This window comes from Budorcas taxicolor, chromosome 18 (assembly GCF_023091745.1).
Source record: "Budorcas taxicolor isolate Tak-1 chromosome 18, Takin1.1, whole genome shotgun sequence".
NCBI lineage: Eukaryota > Metazoa > Chordata > Mammalia > Artiodactyla > Bovidae > Budorcas > Budorcas taxicolor.
Window position 1 is genome coordinate 26,433,811 of NC_068927.1, and position 19,928 is coordinate 26,453,738.

General features: G+C 45.5%; 1 protein-coding gene across 1 annotated transcript in view; it reads left to right on the top strand.

Moving 5' to 3' along the window:
- The first annotated feature begins 459 nt into the window (after positions 1-459).
- Positions 460-19,928, top strand: part of NUP93 (nucleoporin 93) — a 104,056-nt gene continuing 84,587 nt past the window's right edge. Inside the window, exons 1-2 of the mRNA XM_052655674.1 lie at positions 460-540; positions 17,325-17,517. Coding sequence (XP_052511634.1) covers positions 17,339-17,517 — 179 coding nt within the window. The 5' untranslated portion in view covers positions 460-540; positions 17,325-17,338. The remainder of the gene's footprint in view (positions 541-17,324; positions 17,518-19,928) is intronic.

The following is a 19,928-nucleotide window of genomic DNA, read 5'->3' on the forward strand; positions in this document are numbered from 1 at the left end:
TGGAGAAGAGAAAGACTACCCACTCCAGTATTCTGGCCTGGAGAATTCCATGGACTCTACAGCCCATAGGGTCGCAAAGAGTCGGACACGATTGAGCGACTTTCACTTTCATTTCCCCCACCACCTAGAGAACTCCATCAGAGCAGGGACCTGGCCTGTCGTGGTCACCACTGTGCCCCCAGTGCCTAGAATAGTGCCTGGCACTTGGATAGTGCTCAATAAAGGGTAAGAAATCCGCGCAGGCCATTGTGCGACCGCTTTCTTGCGCCCGAGTTCACTCTAACCACGTGGGAAGGGTGAGGGCCGTGGCCGAGGGAGTGTGGGGAGTGACCGCTCAGTCGAAGGCCCCGCCCCTAGCCCCGCCCGTGTCCGTGTCCTCCTCCACGGGTCTCCATAAAGTTCATTTGGCGGCGCGCCGCGCGGGGGCTTCTGGGAGGGCCGGCCTCGGCCAATCAGGAAGCGCGGACGAGCGGCGCGAGAAGCGGCGGCCGCGTTCTCCAGCCGGGACCTGCGAGCGAGACACGGCTGCTGATGCGCCAGGTAAGGGTGGTTCTGGCCCCGTCCTTCTGACACGCGGCGTATCCTTGAACCCAGGTCCTCGAGGCTGGGCGGAGCCCGGTCCACATGTTCAGAACCGTGCTGCCCACGCTTCCCGTTCGCCTCACGTCAGCCGGCACGCCTCACCCCGGCTACACAGCGCCCTGTCGAACCGCCCCTCATTATAGCGTCAGGGTGCGCCCGCGGTGCCTTCTATCTGCCCTCCTTCCGAACATGGAGCCGCGGCCTCCTGGCGGCCCTCATGTCCCACCCCAGCGCTCTGCAGGCGCGCCACGCCCCCACGTCCAACCCTGCCCCGCGAGTCCACCCTTGTCTGTATCGATGCCCCTCCCCCGCACCCCACTCTGCCTGATTACCTTCCTGACCGCGCCCTGCCAGCTCGCTCGCCCCTCAGGGATGGATAGACCCTGTCGGGAGGCGGTGCCCTCCCGGGAGAAGGACAACCCTGTGAGCCGTGGCCTATCTCCTCCGTCTGCATCCAGCAGAATGCTCCTTCCGGTGCAGGCAGATGCTAGTGATTAGAACCTGGACGTGGCCCTCACTTTCTCTGGGCCCACAGCACCCCATCTTTTACAAAGGCAATACCTACATTTACTGGGTTTCATTTTTAAGAGATTATGAGGCGGACCGCAGGGGTCTTTGTTCAAAGTTTGGACGACCCATTGACAGAGTTGGTCCTGGTTTGCCCCTCTGCCGGCTGTGCGAAGGAGGTTGTGTTTTGACCAAAAGGTCTTTCAGCAAGGGTCACCTTTCTGTTCTGTTTGAGGGGTGAGAGGGTGTCCTTAGGCATCATATCTGTTCTTCTTTTCAGTTATTCTTCTTTGTGAATTTGTGTTTGGGACATTTTTATTTTTCATTCCTGGTGATGTCACTCAAGGCTATCATTATAAATACGTGTTTATTAGGCTAACAGATCCCACCTGAATATCTCCAGCCTGGGCCTCTCCCTTCACCGGTATGCAGCTGCCTACTTAGATGGTTGGTAGGGAACTCAGACTGAACATGTCAGGAGAGCGCTAGCAAGCTCCCTTCTACCTCTCTTCCCAGACCGCTCTTGCTATTTTTGTCTCTTCTCAGTAACATAGAAGACTCTGATCAACAACCTTTGAGTTATCCTTGACTGCTTTTTCATGTCCAGTGCCTTTGGCCCAGTCACCATCACCTCTGTCCTGGATTATTGAAGTAGCCTCCCATCTGTTCTCCTGGCTTCTGCCCTAACCCCTGTTTTCAGCACAGCAGATAAAAGGATCCCTTAAGGCAGATCATAAAGCCCTCCAATGGGTCCCCGTCTCATTTTAAGATAAGCTCTTGGGAATCTTCTGGTGGTCCAGTGGTTGGGACTCAAGTCTCAGGCCCAGGTTCCATCCCTGGTCTGGGAACTAGGATCCCACAGGCTGTGCTGCATGACCAAAAAACAAACAAATGATGAAGTTCTTACAGGGAGCTATAATCTGACCCACTGTTACTTTTGCACTTTAGTTTCTGCTCCCTGCTCTTTCCACATGGCAGACATTCTTCAGCCTCAGAACCTTTGGGCTTGTGATTCAGTATTCACATGGTTTGCTCCCTCATTTCTCTCAGATTTTTATTCATGAGTCACCTAGTGAGACTTCTCCCACTTCCTGTCTTCCTTTATCAATTTTGTTGTTGTTGTTATGTTTTTCTTGTTTATCTTAAGTATTGTTTATTTTTCCCCTTGGGAACATGAAGGGGGAATTTTTATCTGTTCTGTTCCTTACTGTATCTCCAGCACCTAGACCTGCCACACAGTATGTACTCAACACATGGGAAATAAGGCCATGTTCCTGACACCAATAAAGATTTGGGGATCCAGTGGTGCCTGAGATAGGCCTGCACTCACTGAGTTGCTGTTTCTGTGGGGCACAGCACCAGCGGTGAGCCTACAGGGATAGCATGTGGTGGCAGGGCCCTTTTAAAAAGAGGACAAGGATATCTGAACAGAGACCTGATTGAAATCTGAGAGGGTAATATCTAGGGCAAGCGCCTTCCTGGAGGGAAACAGCCAGTGCAAATACCCTGAGGTGGGAATATTGGAGATTCAAGATAGTGAACTTGAGTGTCTGCACCTGCTTCCTGACAGGCTGAAGGAGAAAATAGAGAGAAAGAAAGACATACCACTGAGAGGGAGGGGTCAGAGCTAAGATCGGAGGACCTGAGGTACAGGTCCTCAGGGAACTGGCCACTTTCATTCGGCAAACATTGTTTTGGTACTTTTTTTGTGCCAAACTCAGCAACTGAAGATTAAGAGCTGAGCAGGCTGTGAACCTTACCCTACCAAAATTCTCCATGTGGAGAAGGAGACAGACTCAGGGAGAGATCATCACCATTTTCCCAGCTGTCCAGGGAAGAATAGTAATTGAAGGTTCAGAATCGTGTGGGAGCAGTTTGAGGTAGTTAGGACTCTCCCAGTTCACTTTGCAAGCAACCTAAGAGTGTGACAGGGTAGGTGTGTGTTCTAGCAGAGTGTGCACCTGCGTGTCCTGGGATATGAAGGGAGGGGACAGCATGAGGCACCCCAAGGAGTAGCGAACTGCTGGGGTATCTATGGGGGGCGGGCAGTAACAGATGAGGATGGTAAGGGTGGCTGCGCCCATTCTTTGGAGGACACCTCAGTTGGCTGCATCAGAGCATGTAGGGGATGGAAGGTGGCCTTGAGTGGGTCAAGTGCAAAGGAGGGCAGCATTTCAGAAAGAATTAACCTCTCTGGCTGAGGGGAGGGTGGGTTAGAGGAACGAGAAGGCTTAGATTGTTGAGGTGATCAGGAGAAAAGAATGAGGTTAGAGAGACTGGAAGTGGAGGAGGAGGAGGTGGTGATGGTGGGAGTTGCAGTGGCAGCTAGGAAGCGGGAGAAGTGAAGCATTTGGGATAATGTGTAGCTTGAGGCACCCACTGGTCAGCCAGGTATAGGTGTCAGGTGGACAGTTGGAAATACTGGCCCAGGGAGAGAGCTCGGCTAGACATAGAGATATGGAAGTCACCTTTGTGTTGACAGATGAGGCTCCTTGCCTGGGCCCAGATAGACCGCCACGGTCCTTGGATTGACCTTCTGGGGAGAGGCAACATTGAATTTCCTGATACTGCCTGTTCAAGAGTGTGTGTTTCTCTTGGATGCCCACGTGTTTGTGAATGGATTCAGAGAGGTCTGTAGCCATCTGGAAGACTGATGGCCACTGGTGAGAATTGTAGTTGAAGGCTTTTTTTTTTTTTTTTTCAATAGGTAAAGCTCCAGAATACTTTAAATTTTAAGCTGTTTGAGAGAGAAGGAGTCTAGATATTAATAGACAATAACAAGGCAAATGAGGAGAATGAAGTTAGCAGGGTGTTGGACTAACAGGTCCTAATGCCTGTCCTCCCACAGAAACAAATAAACAACTAGATGTTGATGAAAAATAGCTCTGTGAAAACTCCAGAGTGAAATAAGGAGGCTACAGAAACCCCGTGGAGCACAGAAACAGACTATTGGCCACATGCAAACGTGCACGACAAATAGATAAATGGAGTCGAGAGGAATTGAGGGGAGATTCCTGGGGGACTGGTGTGGAGGAACACCGTTTGGCAGGTAGGACTTGAATTGGTGGTAACGGTAGCTGATGTTTGAGTGGTTATTGTGTGGCAGGTGAGGAAGGTACAACTGTGTTTCCACTTCATAGGCCAGGCGCAGAAGGAGTGGTTAACTACCTGAAGTCACCCACTTAGGGGGCACAGTGCCTAGCTGGGTCCCGGGGTGGTGGAAGGCGAGTAGATGTTCCTGGCTGTGAAAAATGGGGCACGACCACAGAGCAGGGAGTGGGTGAAGACGGTCAGAGACAGAGCGGATCACATTGCTCGCACACAGGGTTTCTGCAAAGAGAGTGCCTCAGCTGGATTCCATGAGTGGGATGTATTGAGGGCTTTTGTGCAGGAGCAACAGAGGGAAAGTGATGGCGGAAAGATGGACATGGTTGCAGTGAGCAAGTGATAGGCATTGGGAGGGGCTGGAACTGGCATCCAGCAAGAACGTGGGTTTAAAGTGCGGGAAGTCTGGCCAAGAGCGATGGTGATGAAGATGGAAGCAACAGTTAGACTAGCCTTCTTGTGGTAATGATCTCACAGTATTTATGTCTATCACATCATCACATTGTGTGCCTTAAAATGATACTGTATGATGGGTCAGTTACATATCAGTAAAGCTGGAAAAAGAAAAAAGCAACAGAAGACGCTGTAAAAATATAGTGTCCCTTGCTGTCTAATCTGTTTAGGTAATGAGGGATTTGGAGGGATGTCATGTCATCTAAATCTGTAGTACTGGTTTCCTGAGATTTTGTTAGGGAGTAGCAATAGTTTGGATAATGAGGAATACCTCCCTGCTGCCTCTCAAAAGTGTATCTGCATCTGTTTTGGTTTCTGAGTCTGGACAGTGGAGAATACCTACAAATAAACAATCCATGCACAGATGCAAGGAGAAGGATGAGTTAGAACCTGAGAGAGCAGCCAGGGTACAAGTGGAGGGGTTTGGGAAGGCGGTGGTGCCGGTGGCGGTGAATAACTGCATTTGGAGACGTGCGGGGTGTGACAGTTATGGGATTGAGTGGGCGTGCGCAGGCAGTGCTTCGAGACTCCTGGGTTGGAGTGCGAGCGCAAGGAGCAGGGTGGGGGTGTGGAGTTGGCATTCACTGCCATCCAGGGTGCAGGGGCAGCGATGAGACAAACACTGCGATGGAGTTGAGAGCGGTGTTCAGATGGACACGCTGTTAAGAATTAGAAAGGGTCACAGTCACGTATGGACAGGAATTTGGATTGACAGAGGGTGTAAAATGAAAAGTAGGAATCTCCCAAATCTTAGCTTTACTCTCTTTCTCAAGGTAATGCTAAGTTTCTTGCTATGTCTTCTAAATACTATCCTGTGAACAAGCTTTTATATATATATATATATATAATATATACACTTAATATATATTTAGTATAGCTTATGAACTTTTACATAGTTATTCAGTCTTGTCACCATCACCCATTTTGAAATATAGAATATTTCCAAAAGCCCGATGTCTTCGCCTGGGCTGCGTATTACCACGGCCTGAGCGTGTTTTCCCACAGCTCTGGAGGCTGGAAGTCTGAGACTGGGGTGCCACATGGTGGGTTCTGGTGAGGGTCCTCTCTCTTCCTGGCTCTAGGCGGCCACCATCTCAAGTGTGCTCACGTGTCCTTTGCTGGGTGAATGTGTGTGTGGAGTGGGGGTGGAGATGGAGGAGGCAGCTTTCTGGTGGCTCTTCTTAGTAGTGTACCAGTCCCATCTTGAGGATGCCCTCTTCATGACCTCATCTAAACTAATTACCTCCCAGAGACCACTTCTCAAGATATTTTCACGTTAGGACTTGAGCATAACGACTTTTATGGGCTTCCCTGATAGCTCAGTTGGTACAGAATCTGCCTGCAATGCAGGAGAGCTGAATTCAGTCCCTGGGTTGGGAAGATCCCCTGGAGAAGGGAAGGGCTACCCGCTCCCGTATTATGGCCTGGAGAATTCCGTGGTGCATGGTTGTCGCAGAGTTGGGCAGGACTGAGTGCCTTTCATGGTGACCTCTGGAGGGACGTGCTTCAGTCTGCAGTGACAGGAAAGTTCTGTTGTCCTTCCTCCCAATCATTCCCTGTTCCCTTAACCGCCCGCCCCCCGCCCCAATAACCAGGGTTCTGATTTCTAGCACCATAGATTAGTTTTTTCTGTTCTTAAAATCCATGGAAATGGACTCATGAATATGTCCTTTTTGGTATGTAGCTGCTGCAGGTCCTTTTATCCCTGTTGTTCCATGTAGCTGCGGTTTGATCTTTTCCAGTGCCGTGGGATATGCTGGGGCATAAATATACCACCATGAAAAACCCAAATGGTATAATTCTGAATTATACAGTGCTTTAAGATTATTTGAGGCGGAGTGGGAAGGGGACTCAGACTTTCGGTAGACTCCGGTAACAGCTGTAGTGCTTTTCTTGTATATTTTTTAAGACGCATGCATATATTTCCAGAGGTTCCGGGTGCCTTTGATGCTAGTGTCGTGGCCCTCAGGACAAGAAGCCTTCCTTAGTTTCTGCACGGTTTCTCAGCCTTGACACTGTTGATATTTTAGGCTGAATGATTCTTCATTGTGGAAGCTGTGCTGTGCACTGTAGGACGTTTAGCAGCACCCCTGGCCTTGGCCATCTAGATGTCAGTAGCACGTGGTCTCTCTCTCAGTCGTGACAACCAGAAATGCCTCTCCGTAGTGCCAGAGCTCGTGAGGGGGCAAAGCCGCCCCCAGCTGAGAATCCTTAGTTTAGAGAGGAGAGCCAAAGCCTTTTAGGGGTAGGCTTGTTGATCTGCCCTGGTTTATGTTCCCAAGATTCTACATACAGATACTTTGCATCACCACTGAGTTGGGGCTGCTCCTTCCGAGGACACGTTCATTGGGTTTCAGTCAGTTCGGTTGCTCAGGCATGTCTTACTCTTTGCAGCCCCATGGACTGCAGCACACCAGGCTTCCAGGCTTCCCTGTCCATCACCAACTCCTGGAGCTTGCTCAAACTCATGTCCATCAAGTCAGGGACACCATCCAACCATTTCATCCTCTGTTAAGTTTAGAGGCAATTAAAATATCTCACATCTATAGATTCTTCATGGTGGGCAGGACCTTAGAAATCACCTGAGCTAACCCCTTCGTCTCATTGGTGATGAAGCCGGGATCTGGAGATGAGGAAGGGCAGATCCCAGGGTCAGAGGGCTGATGTGGGGCAAAGCCAGGTTGGGGTCTACATTCTACCCCAGGCCTTCCACTGTGAGAGTTTGTCAGGAAGTGGGCTGTGTGGATATTTGGTTTCTGCTTCTCTTTGCTCCTTGAAATAATACAAGTGTTATTTTATGTATCAGGAAAGCTGACACTACACACTCCTGATGGAGTCATCCAGCCCCATACTTGTACTGAATCACCAGGTCTTCAATTTCTCTTCTTCCTAGGGTAGTTTATTTTAGTTCTTTACTTTCTCCAGTGTCTACCTTCTGAATAATGATTAGGTCTAACTCTTTCACTTAGTTTCACAAGACTATAAAAAATTATCTGAAAACACTTTTATAAAATAATTTTTTTTCTAGTCTTCTAGAGGTGTCTGAAACAATAGTATCTGTTAGGGTGTAATTTTATTTTGGTTATTGTTGTAATTGACAGCTGACAGATACAGCATAAAGTGGAATGCTGTTGTCATTTAACCATAGTTTATATATTCGGAAGAAGAGTGGAGAACATAGCCAGTCTTCAACTTTTGACACTTCCTGTGAGGCTTTCCTCATTAATCTTGGTGTTGAACATTGAACACTGTTCTTATGTTTTAATCCTACTACAGTCTAATTAATAAGAAGGTTTGAGGGCAATATTTCTGCTTCAAATTCAATGCTAAATTTCATTTGAGTCACACTTTCATTGTGGAAATTTGGATTTATAATTAAAACCATATTTGATAGTGGGAAATTTAAAAATTGTACATGTAAAAATTGCAGCTGTCTCCCAGAAGTTCTTACTGAATGATATGAAGCTGTGGTTAAATAAGTCATAATTTAGTATCATATATTTACTAGATTTCTTTGAAGCAGAGATGTTTGCAATTGACAAAATATTGCCAAATTGGCAACTTTGGAAAGAAGCTAAAATACCATTTTATGATGACGTAAATCACAAGAGTTAATAAAAATACTTGCTGTCTGTCATCAGTGCCTTGAAATAGATAGGCATTGTTCTCTCCTCTTTAGAGACGAGAAAATTGTGGGGGAGATTGGGATTCTATCCCAGGGTAGGTCAACCCACCTTCAGCTAGTAAGTGAACCTTCTAGATTTGAACCAGGTGTGTGGGCTCAGAGTTCAATCTTCTCCTGTTTACCAATTCCTTTTAAAATATTTTTTTATTACTGTCAAAACTTCTAAAAATAATAGAAAGAAGTAATAACATTGTTATTGTATATTTTAAAGAAAAAAGGTATAAACTGCAACATCAGTTATTTCCCCTCGTGTATATGAAATCCTCCTCTGGCAACATCCAGAAAATGTATAGCAGTGCTTAATGTGTGTTTATTAGATTGCAGGATCTTTGTAGTTGAAAGAGATAATATTTGAGTATATGGTAAAATTAGAATTCCACAGTGAGTGGTAATAAAGTATTGTTTGAGTACTTTGACATTCTGCAGGGAAAGTAGCTGGTATCATCTCCCCATGCACCTCAGTGAATTGAGAGTTCTTTAACGCTGAAGAAAAAATGGATGGCCTTGTCTTTATCCTTTCATCTCTTTCTCAGCCCTTGGTGTTTCTTGGAGAGCCAGGCTGTTTGGATTTTGGGTGATAAGGAAAAGGAAAAATTCACTTGGGTTGTTCAGTATGTTGCAGTATACCTGAACAGGGCAGTGAGTTCCCACTAGCATTCTGTGCAGTAGGTCAGAACACATTCTGTGTGTCTTTACTGGACACATTTCATCATTTACCAAACAGATTCTTCTCCCAGATGTACTCTCCAAACAAACAGCTTAAAGAGGGGAGGGAAGTGACAGCAGGCCGATTGTGTCGCTCAGTCTCTGTATGAGGGTTGTCACTGCTAAGGCCTAGTGAGGGTGAGTCTGGCAGGACACTGAAGCAGGCTGGTAAGCACTTAGCAGGTCTAGCTCAGATACCCTCGGCAAACTGGGGGTTGGCAGACTACAGCTATGGGCCAGAGAAACTGAGAAGAGTTTTTATTTTTTATGGCTTTAAGTCATTTGGGGGAAAAAAATCTAAAGACTGTTTCATGACATGTGAAAATTTTATAAAATTCATATTCAGGTGGCCGTGATTAAAGTTTTATTAGAGCGCCTCTGTACTGACTTACCTGTTAACTGCTCTAAGGTGGAGTTGAGTAGTTGCAAGGGTTGTTGTTTAGTCACAAGTCATGTCCGACTCTTAGCCATCCTATGCACTACAGCACACCAGACTTCCCAGTCTCCCCGGAGTTTGCTCAAACTCATGTCCATTGAGTTGGTGATGCCATCCAACCTTCTCATCCTCTGTCACCCCCTTCTCCTCCTACCCTTAATCTTTCCTAGATTGTTATCTGTACTTATGACCAACTGGCTACAGATCAGAAGCTCTTGTATCCGCCCCCCCCCCCCACCTCTAGGTTTAATTAGTTCACTAGAGCAGTTCACAGAAATCAGAGAAACATTTATTTAACGCTCACCAGTTTGTCACGAAGGATGAATGGCCAAGTGCAGAGGTACATAAGATGGGGTCCAGATGAGTCTTTAGCCCAGGAGCTTCTGTCTCTGTGGAACCTGGGTACCATTCCTGTTCCCCTGGAACCATTGTCCCAGCATGTAGGTGACTCACCAACCCAGAAACTCAGCAAATCTCATTGTTCAGGAGTTTCTATAGAGCTTAAGCCCCCGCTTCCCCTTGCCAGAGGTTGGTGGGTAGGGCCAAAAGTTCCAACCTTCTAATCACTTGGTCTTCCTGGTGACTGGCCCCATGCTGAGGCCACCTAGCATAGCACCTCCAAGTTACCTCATTTGCATAAATTCAGGTGTGCTTAAAAGGGTTCATTTTGAGTTCCAGAAGACTCAGAACTTCAGGGCATTCCAGGGGTTATAGAAGCTTTGTGCCAGGAACTTGGGGACAAAGACCAAATGTATTCATTATACTACACTACTCTTTTCTGACTTGATTAAATATTTAACATGGTTATATTATGTGGAAATGACCATATTTTTCATAATTAAGAAACATGTTAATAGCAAGTAGACCAAAATTATTTGATACATTTTTGCTTTACTCTTTTTTTTAAAGTTCATTTCATCCTATATGCAATTTGGAGATTTTTTTTTCTCTTTGTTGAAAATGTTTATGTGCATAGAAGGGGCATTTTTTTGCACAGTGATGGACAGGTGAGTGCTAACTAATTTAAGGGAATGGACATCTGCCCAGTCCTTGGCTTTAGCTCTAAATAGGAGCTGTCTCTCTAAAGCTACTGGCTTTAATTTTTCCCTCTAGTTAATTTTCTCAGCATCCTCTAGGTGTGGTGAAGAGGTCTGAACTGGGGAACTTTCACCTAAGAAGCATTCACCAGTGGGTCATTGCCTTTTGTTTTGGAGGGGAACTTTTTACTCAGGTGTGATGCACAATCAGAAATGTGCGTAAACGATGAGTCTTGCTCAAATTGAACACACTATTAAGCAGCACCAAGTGTAAGAAAATTTACCAATCCCCAGAGCCTCCTTTCTCCCTACCCCTGCCCCCCAAAGGGCAACCAGCCTTGCCTTCTGACAGCAGTGATAAGTTTGCCCTTCATTTTAAGCTTCACCGGGTGTTTGAGGAGGTCATTGGAGGACTCCTTCCCAGAGGCACAGAGCCCTCGTACCCTGCTGTGCTCTCTGAAGCGCCTTTCAGTGTTTCCAGGGCCCCCTTGCAGTCAGGCACGGAGTCCTACTGACGGAGAGGGGCCCCGGTGCCGTGAGCTCTCCTTGCTGGTCTTTTCCCGTCCAGCCCCGGATTTGCTGCCCTGGCTGTGCCGCAGCCCACTTGGTGGGTTCTCAGTGGCTTCTTCCCGTGAAGTGGCCCCCTCCTCCGTAGCTTCCCGCGGTGCAGCTGACGTCCAGCCTCTGCGTGTGTCCTGACCAGATTTCCCCAGCACAGAGACTTCACCCTGACAACTCCCTCTTCCCCATCCCATTTTAGTTCTCTCTGTTGGACTAAGCCTGTGAGGTTATTTTCCTGATCAGTTTTCAATATCTTGGATCAAGTGATACTGATATGTAGTTGGTTTAACCCCTTATATTTTGTGGCTAATTTGATATTATTTTTGCAGAAAGGTTAAAAATTGTCTTTAAACTTGTTAAATTAACCATGCATTTGAAAATTTTAATGAAACAGGATGATAACTGCATCAAAGTATAGACTTGGAAACTTTAATAGCATTTTTTGATAAATCAGTTTCCATTGGTTGAGTTATAATGCAGGACAAATCCAGTTTTTCCCAAATATAGTATTATATATATTACTGTCTTCTTTCAGACAGACATGGAACAAGCTTATTTTCTACAATTCTATGTATTATTTGTTCTTTTAGTTTGGAATTTGTCCACCTGAAAACTGGGCTATTTCTTCTAAAATACCACTGGGTTTTTGTCTGGGTATTTAGAGGGAAAGCACTTGTCTGGACCAAGTGTGATCTGAATTCATGCCATTTATACTGTCACTGCCTTATGCTGTGCAGCCTTGGAAATGTTAAGTATCAGTTGGTAGTCGGAAGGGAATGTTTTTGCTCTGGTCTCTGCTTGCCAGTGGATTTGGCAAGAATGTGTAGGAAGCCTTCAAGAAAAACAGTCTCCATAAATGGAAGAACAAAACTCCTACGATTCATTCAACAGATGAGCACCTACTGTGTGCCAGGCACTGTTCTAGGGACTGGGTGAACCTCAGTGAACAAAATAGGCAAAAATCGCCATCCTTGTGCAGTTTACATTCTGGCTGGGGTGACAGACCATAGGGAGATGGGGGAGTGCTGAGGGTGGGAACAGGCAGTACTCCTAAATATTCTGTCCTATGAAATGAAGTGAAGTGAAAGTCGCTCAGTTGTGTCTGACTCTTTGTGACTCCATGGACTGTAGCCTGCCACGCTCCTCTGTCCATGGAATTCTCCAGGCAAGAATACTGCAGTTCCCTTCTCCAGGGGATCTTCGCAACCAAGGGATCAAACCAAGGTCTCCCACACTGCAGGCGATTCTTTACCATCTGAGCCACCAGGGAAGCCCAGGTTGGCATCAAAGGCATGGTGACAGTTGAGAGAGCTAGGGTACAGAAAAAGGACAGGACGGTGTTTGATTCATAGGGGAGCAGCACAGAGGCCCAGAATGACTGGGGGGCAGGAAAGGAGGAGGGACGGGGCTGGAGACAAGTCTCGGAGGAGAGAAGGGGTGGGTTGCTTCATTGAACTTCACTCTGTGTTAACACAAGAGGTTTTAAACAGAGGATGGATGTGATCAGACCTTTAAAGGACCACTAGTTGTCAGGTTGAGACTGTAGGAGTCAAGGGCTTAAGCTGGGGAGCCAGAAAGAGGTGATAGTGACTTGGATGGGGAAGATGGTGGGAAGAGGTAGATCCTGGGTGCACTTTGACGGTAGATTGAAAGGCTTTGTTGGCCTGTCTCATGTGGGATGTGAATTGAGGAGAGCTTCAAGGATTTTTAGAGAAGACTCTTGAGAGTCCCTTGGACTGCAAGGAGATCCAGCCAGTCCATTCTAAAAGAGATCAGTCCTGGGTGTTCTTTGGAAAGACTGATGCTAAAGCTGAAACTCCAAGTACTTTGGCCACCTCATGCGAAGAGCTGACTCATTGGAAAAGACTCTGATGCTGGGAGGGATTGGGGGCAGGAGGAGAAGGGGACGACAGAGGATGAGATGGCTGGATGGCATCACTGACTCAATGGATGTGAGTCTGAGTGAACTCCGGGAGTTCGTGATGGCCACGGAGGCCAGGCGTGCTGCGATTCATGGGGTCACAAAGAGTCAGACACGACTGAACAACTGAACTGAACTTAAGGATTTTGACCCAAGTGACTGGTAGGGTCTCCACGCTGAGAAGGCGGCGGAGCAAGTTTTATAGACAAGAGGTTAAAGCTCAGTTTGGGGCATGTTAAGTTTAGGATGGCAGAAAGTGAAGAACTACTAAAGAACATCTTCATGAAAGTGAAAGAGGAGAATTTAAAAGCTGGCTTAAAGCTCAACATTCATAAAACTAAGATCATGGCATCTGGTCCCATCACTTCATGGGAAATAGATGGGGAAACAGTGGCAGATTTTATTTTCTTGGGCTCCAAAATCACTGCAGATGGTGACTGCAGCCATGAAATTAAAATATGCTTGCTCCTTGGAAGAAAAGCTATGACCAACCTAGATAGCATATTAAAAAGCAGAGACATTATTTTGCCGACAAATGTCTGTCTAGTCAAAGCTATGGTTTTTCCATTAGTCATGTATGGATGTGAGAGTTGGACCATAAAGAAAGCTGAGCACCGAAGAATTGATGCTTTTGAACTATGGAGTTGGAGAAGACTCTTGAGAGTCCCTTGGACTGCAAGGAGATCAGACCAGTCAATCCTAAAAGAAATCAGCCTGAGTATTCATTGGAAGGACTGATGCTAAAGCTGAAACTCCAGTACTTTGGCCACCTGATGCGAAGTACTGACTGGAAAAGACCCTGATGCTGGGAAAGATTGAAGGCAGGAGGAGAAGGGGATGACAGAGGATGAGATGGTTGGATGGCATCATGGACCTGATGGACATGAGTTTGAATAAGCTCCAGGAGTTGGTAATAGACAGGAAGGCTGGGCGTGCTGCAGTGCATGGGGTCACAAAGAGTTGGACATGAATGAGTGACTGAACTGAATTGACTGAAGTTTAGGATGTTGTTTAGAAATTCAGCCTTTATTTTACTATGGTCAGAATAATTCTTCATTAACTTTGACAAATCATATTGGACCATATGGAAGTAAAGCATGACTTTTATTTTACATTTATTACTTACCCTCAAATGCATCACTTTAAGTCTTTGTATGGATAAGTCATTTGAGAAGTTGAACATTTCCTTTGTCTGAATTTCTCTGACATGGAAATGTTATGTGAAATATTGGATGTATTTTCTTCTCTCTGCTTTTTTTTAAACTTTAAGTTTTGTTTCATTCAGTGTTTTATTCAAGGAGTTCCAAAATTTTCCTTATGAAGGAAAAAAAGTGTTTTCTTCTCCTTGGCTCTGTTTGACAAATTATTTTTATCTTAGAGTAAAAAAAATGTGGGGGAAGAGGCAGCATGTTTCTTTTCTTTCCTCTTTGTGGTGAGAGACCATGTTTCTGACACTTCATAGAATGTCATTGGCCTTGTAGGTTTCTGAAGGAAAAACATTTCTCCATTAGGCAGGAGCCATTGTGTAATAATATTCTGTTTCTTTATTCTTCTGTCCCAGAAAGTACCTCTTACTCTGTAATCTGCATTTTCCCACAGGTAGAGATGGCCAGTTACAGCCTGATTCCATTCAGTCAGTTTAGTTCAGTTACTCAGTTGTGTCCGACTCTTTGCGACCCCATGAATCACAGCACGCCAGGCCTCCCTGTCCATCACCAACTCCCGGAGTTCACTCAGACTCACATCCATTGAGTCAGTGATGCCATCCAGCCATCTCATCCTCTGTCGTCCCCTTCTCCTCCTGCCCCCAATCCCTCCCAGCATCAGAGTCTTTTCCAGTGAGTCAACTCTTCTCATGAGGTGGCCAAAGTACTGGAGTTTCAGCTTTAGCATCAGTCCTTCCAAAGAAATCCCAGGGCTGATCTCCTTCAGAATGGACTGGTTGGATCTCCTTGCAGTCCAAGGGACTCTCAAGAGTCTTCTCCAACTCCATAGTTCAAAAGCATCAATTCTTCGGTGCTCAGCTTTCTTCACAGTCCAACTCTCAGATCCATACATGACCACTGGAAAAACCATAGCCTTGACTAGACGGACCTTTGTTGGCAAAGTAGTGTCTCTATTTTTCAACATGCTATCTAGGTTAGTCATAATTTTTCTTCCAAGGAGTAAGCATCTTTTAATTTCATGGCTGCAGTCACCATCTGCAGTGATTTTGGAGCCCCCCAAAAATAAAGTCTGATACTGTTTCGACTGTTTCCCCATCTATTTCCCATGAAGTGATGGGACCAGATGCCATGATCTTCATTTTCTGAATGCTGAGCTTTAAGCCAACTTTTTCATTCTCCACTTTCACTTTCGTCAAGAGGCTTTTTAGTTCCTCTTCACTTTCTGCCATAAGGGTGGTGTCATCTGCATATCTGAGGTTATTGATATTTCTCCCGGCAATCTTGATTCCAGCTTGTGTTTCTTCCAGTCCAGTGTTTCTCATGATGTACTCTGCATAGAAGTTCAATAAGCAGGGTGACAGTATACAGCCTTGACGTACTCCTTTTCCTATTTGGAACCAGTCTGTTGTTCCATGTCCAGTTCTAACTGTTGCTTTCTGACCTGCATATAGGTTTCTCAAGAGGCAGGTCAGGCGGTCTGGTATTCCCATCTCTTGAAGAATTTTCCAGTTTCTTGTGATCCACACAGTCAAAGGCTTTGGCATAGTCAATAAAGCAGAAATAGATGTTTTTCTGGAACTCTCTTGCTTTTTCCATGATCTAGCGGATGTTGGCAAATTGATCGCTGGTTCCTCTGCCTTTTCTAAAACCAGCTTGAACATCTGGAAGTTCACGGTTCACGTATTGCTGAAGCCTGTAAAAAAAAAAAAAAAAGAATATCTAGAAACTTTAGATAAAGTGTTATAGTGTACATGAGTTTTCATCTAAATATTAAAGTCAGCTTGGCACTTCATAAAGAATATAGAAATGTTTCCATGTTTATTACAGCTGAGCTGTTTTTGTTTTAACCTTGTGCCCTTGCCTTTAAAGTTAATGTCCTTTAATGTTCATTTTTAAAACTCCTTATTCTCTTGCTGTGGATTTATGGTGGAGACCATGCCCTTTTAACATTAACCTGAGCTTCATAGCTGAGACGTAATTGTATATTACATTAACCTTGTAACTACACTTCTAGACCAAGGGATTTCAAAAGTACAATAGAAGCCATGCCTTTGGAACAAAGAGGAAAATTATCAACAAAAGCTACTTTTGAAAGACTTGTTCTTTTTTAATAAATAATAATTTTGTTAACCTTTTAGCAGTGAAATTTTTTTAAATGATGTTGATACTATTTATCTTCTGTTGATTTCAGTGGTGGTAGTAGTTAAAAACTCCTTGGTCATGAACCTTATACTAGGATGGTACAGTATATAGAAGATTCATAAATGTGTAATGTGCATTAAATATCAACGCTGTTCAAAGCGCTTTTCTCAGTCAGCTGTTGGAGAAACAGGGGATCTTACTAATAATATTCATCATCTAGAAGCCAGCTACTATTGTATAATTATTAGTTGCAGTGGTATTTCTGAAAGTAGTAGATGTATTAGCAAGTCTAATATTCTGAGTGTCATATATAACACAGATGGATCTCTGCTCTCAGAGGTGAAGCTAAAGAAGAATGAGTGGAGACTTGGACATGAATTTTAAAACACTGTCTTTTATGTTAGCAAAGGAGCAGGTGTGTAGAGACTAACAGGGATCAGTCAGAAGCCTGTCTTCTTCTGGCCTCAGTTCTGCCTCGTTGCTGCAGAGACTGTTCTGGGCACAGGACTGAGCCCTGTGGACTGACGTTGCTTCTCTATCTTCTCAGGGTCCTCACAGAGTTGTTGGGAATCATATAAGATAAGGGCCTAATTGCCCAGGCCTCTGCAGGCGGGGCGTTTTCCTGTCTCAGACGGGCAGAAGGAGGGAGGCACAGCTGAGGGTTCTTTGGGCCTCTCAGAGGTTGCCCATGGCTTCTGTCCCCTGTCAGCTCTGAGTCTGTGGAGGGAGACAGGAATTCTAGTCTGTGCCTTAATATCTTTGCTTTTGTTCTGGTGGCAGAAATCAATCTTGGGGCTGTCAGTATGGACAGAAATGATCTATTTCTTCTCAGTCTGACTCATTTTCTCTGTCAGACCTGTTGTTCTTGGGCTACGTTCAGGAACAAACGCTGCTTGTTGAGGACCTGTCTCCTTGTCTGTTTTCAGAAAGTCCCAGTGTTTCATTGAGCTTGTGACAGGTTCAGGCAGTTGTGAAGCCCATCCGTCCCTTGACTTGGGTCTCTTTTTCCTTCTCCCCCACCTAGGATCTGCGTCCCCAATGGATACTGAGGGGTTTGGTGAGCTCCTTCAGCAAGCTGAACAGCTTGCTGCAGAGACCGAGGGCATCTCAGAGCTTCCCCATGTGGAACGGAACCTGCAGGAGATCCAGCAGGCGGGCGAGCGTCTGCGTTCCCGTACCCTCACACGCACGTCCCAGGAGACAGCAGATGTCAAGGCGTGAGTACTGCTGGGGAGGGAGCACTGGCACTGGGGACTCGGGGGCAGGATCTGTTCCTTCTTTCCTGCCTTGAATTTGGCCGCAGTCTGTAAAATTCAGATACAAGCCAGATCCTCAGGAATTCGAGAGAGGTTTTATAAACAGATCAGCAGCGCTGCTTTGTCCCCCACCTTCCTGGCTTTTCCAGCCTGTCTGCCTGACCAAGCTGTGAATCCCTGTCACAGGCAGAGGTGATCAGGGTGAGAAAGGGTGTAGAGCTTTGCCATGCAGAAGCGTCCCAGTCATTTTCTTGCTTGGGTTCACTGACTTTTGGGTCATAAATGGTTCACATAGTATATTGGTAAATGTGGGTCACACAGATAAGTGTTCCCTCTAAAGCCAGAGAGCATGAAGTGATGGGCACCATTTTTAAGAGCACTTGGAAGAAATTGATGAGCAGTTAGTGATGAGAAGCCATCCACATGAGTAGTGATTCTGTCTGCTTATTGTCAGTGACCCCATAGGCTGCTTCTAAAAGACCTTGGAAATGCAGTGCCTGCCGGTTGATTGTAGAAGAGGAAAGTGGGTGAGCCCCGAGAATGTGCAGTGGGAGAAAAGTGCAGATTGACCGTCTGACCAGTGGCTGCTGCTGCCACACAGCATGCATTGGGCTGTTGATTCTACAGACATATGTTTGGGGTCCCCACTGTGCCAGGCCTGGACCATCTCTCGGCTACAACCATGTATTAGACATGGTCCTTGCCCTCAAGGAACTTATTCTTTAGTGAGGCAGAAAAAAAATCTTGCCACTTTCCGTAACAAATGTGTTTATTGATTACTTACTGTACATCAGTAAGATTTTGCTTAGTCCTCACAATAAAATGGCAACCCACTCCAGCGTTCTTGCCTGGAGAATTCCATGGACAGAGAAGCCTGGCCGGCTACATCCCGTGGGGTCACAAAGAGTCGGACACGACTGAGTGACTAATACTTTCACTTTCACAATAAATAGTAAGACTGTGACCCCTGTATTACAGTTGAGCAGCTAAGGCTCAGAGAGGGCAATAACGCTTTCAGATCACACAGCTGGCGAGTAGTGAGTCAGGATTCAGACCCAGTGAGGTTGACTCCAGAGTGTGTGCTCCTTTAGCCCTGATGGAAGGGTCATGGGGGGATGGAGAGGTGTTGTTACTGGTGGCCTCGCTGGGTCTGGAAAGTGGCTGAGATTCCCTGGAAAATACATCATGGGAACCGTCAGTCATCTGCTCAGTCTTTGTTCCTTACACTTGAGAAAGACCTAAGTGCCGGTATAAAGGTGGGGACATTGTTTTGGATACATAGTGAATGTCACCAGGATGAGTTTAACGGCCACATTTGCTTTTTTCAACTCATCTTGAGATCTGAATGTTTTGGCTGCCATGCTGAATCGGTAAGGATGTTGTAGAAATCCTTATGTAGGCCTCCCCAGAATTTTATTTTTTTAAAATACTAAGTTTTCTTGGTTCTGTTGGTATTGGTAAAGGCACATCAGGGGAACCCTGGCGAGGATTTTTTATTATCCATCCTTGCTCCCCTACATTATTGCCCAACACCCCAATGTCTTCAGACATTTCCACTAACTTGCCCTCCCTGCAGGCTCCTGCTGCTGCAGCTCCTGGCTGCCTGCAGTTACCCCGGGGCTCGGGCAGGCAGGCTTTGCTTATGTGAAAGGATGCTGCTGGAGTGAAAGGACTGTGATGCCAGCTGAGTTGCTATAGTTATAATTTAATTGCATCAGCTTTACAGCCTATTAAGAGCGAAAAAGGAAAATGTTTTCTTGGTAACAATTAACAGTCATGCTCTCTTTCTTGTAAATTTCCATTCTTCCTGATCTCTTTCTACCTTAAATTCATCATTTTAGGGGGGAGGAAGTTGGAACGTTGAAAGAATGGGTATAGGGTGGGGCAGGTGCTTAAAAAGAAACCAAAGGGCTGATGACTGTATTTTTCCATCTCTGTGATAGGCAGAGACATAAAGAGTGATGTGAATATTTTAGTACAGGATGAAGGCAGAGGAAAGAAGTGAATAGGGAAAATTTTCTTACATGAAATAAATTTTGAAAGAAATTTCTGTCTTCAAGATTTTAGTTAAGATTGGATTGTAGATTTAAGATTCAATTGTTCTGTGTTGAAATGCATTTGTTTAAATAGACTGTGTTGGATTTTTCATTTTAGGGAACAGATTTGATTGCTTTTTTGCATGTGTGTGTGATATTTTTAAATTGTTAAATTTCTTCACACATAAAATAGAATATGCATAACGTATATGAAGGTATAAATCAGGGGTTGGCAGACTAAGACCCAGGAGCCAAATGCAACCCGCTGCCTGTTAAAGTTTTATTGGAACACAGCCACACGTACTTGTTTATGTATTGTCTATGCTGCCTTTGTGC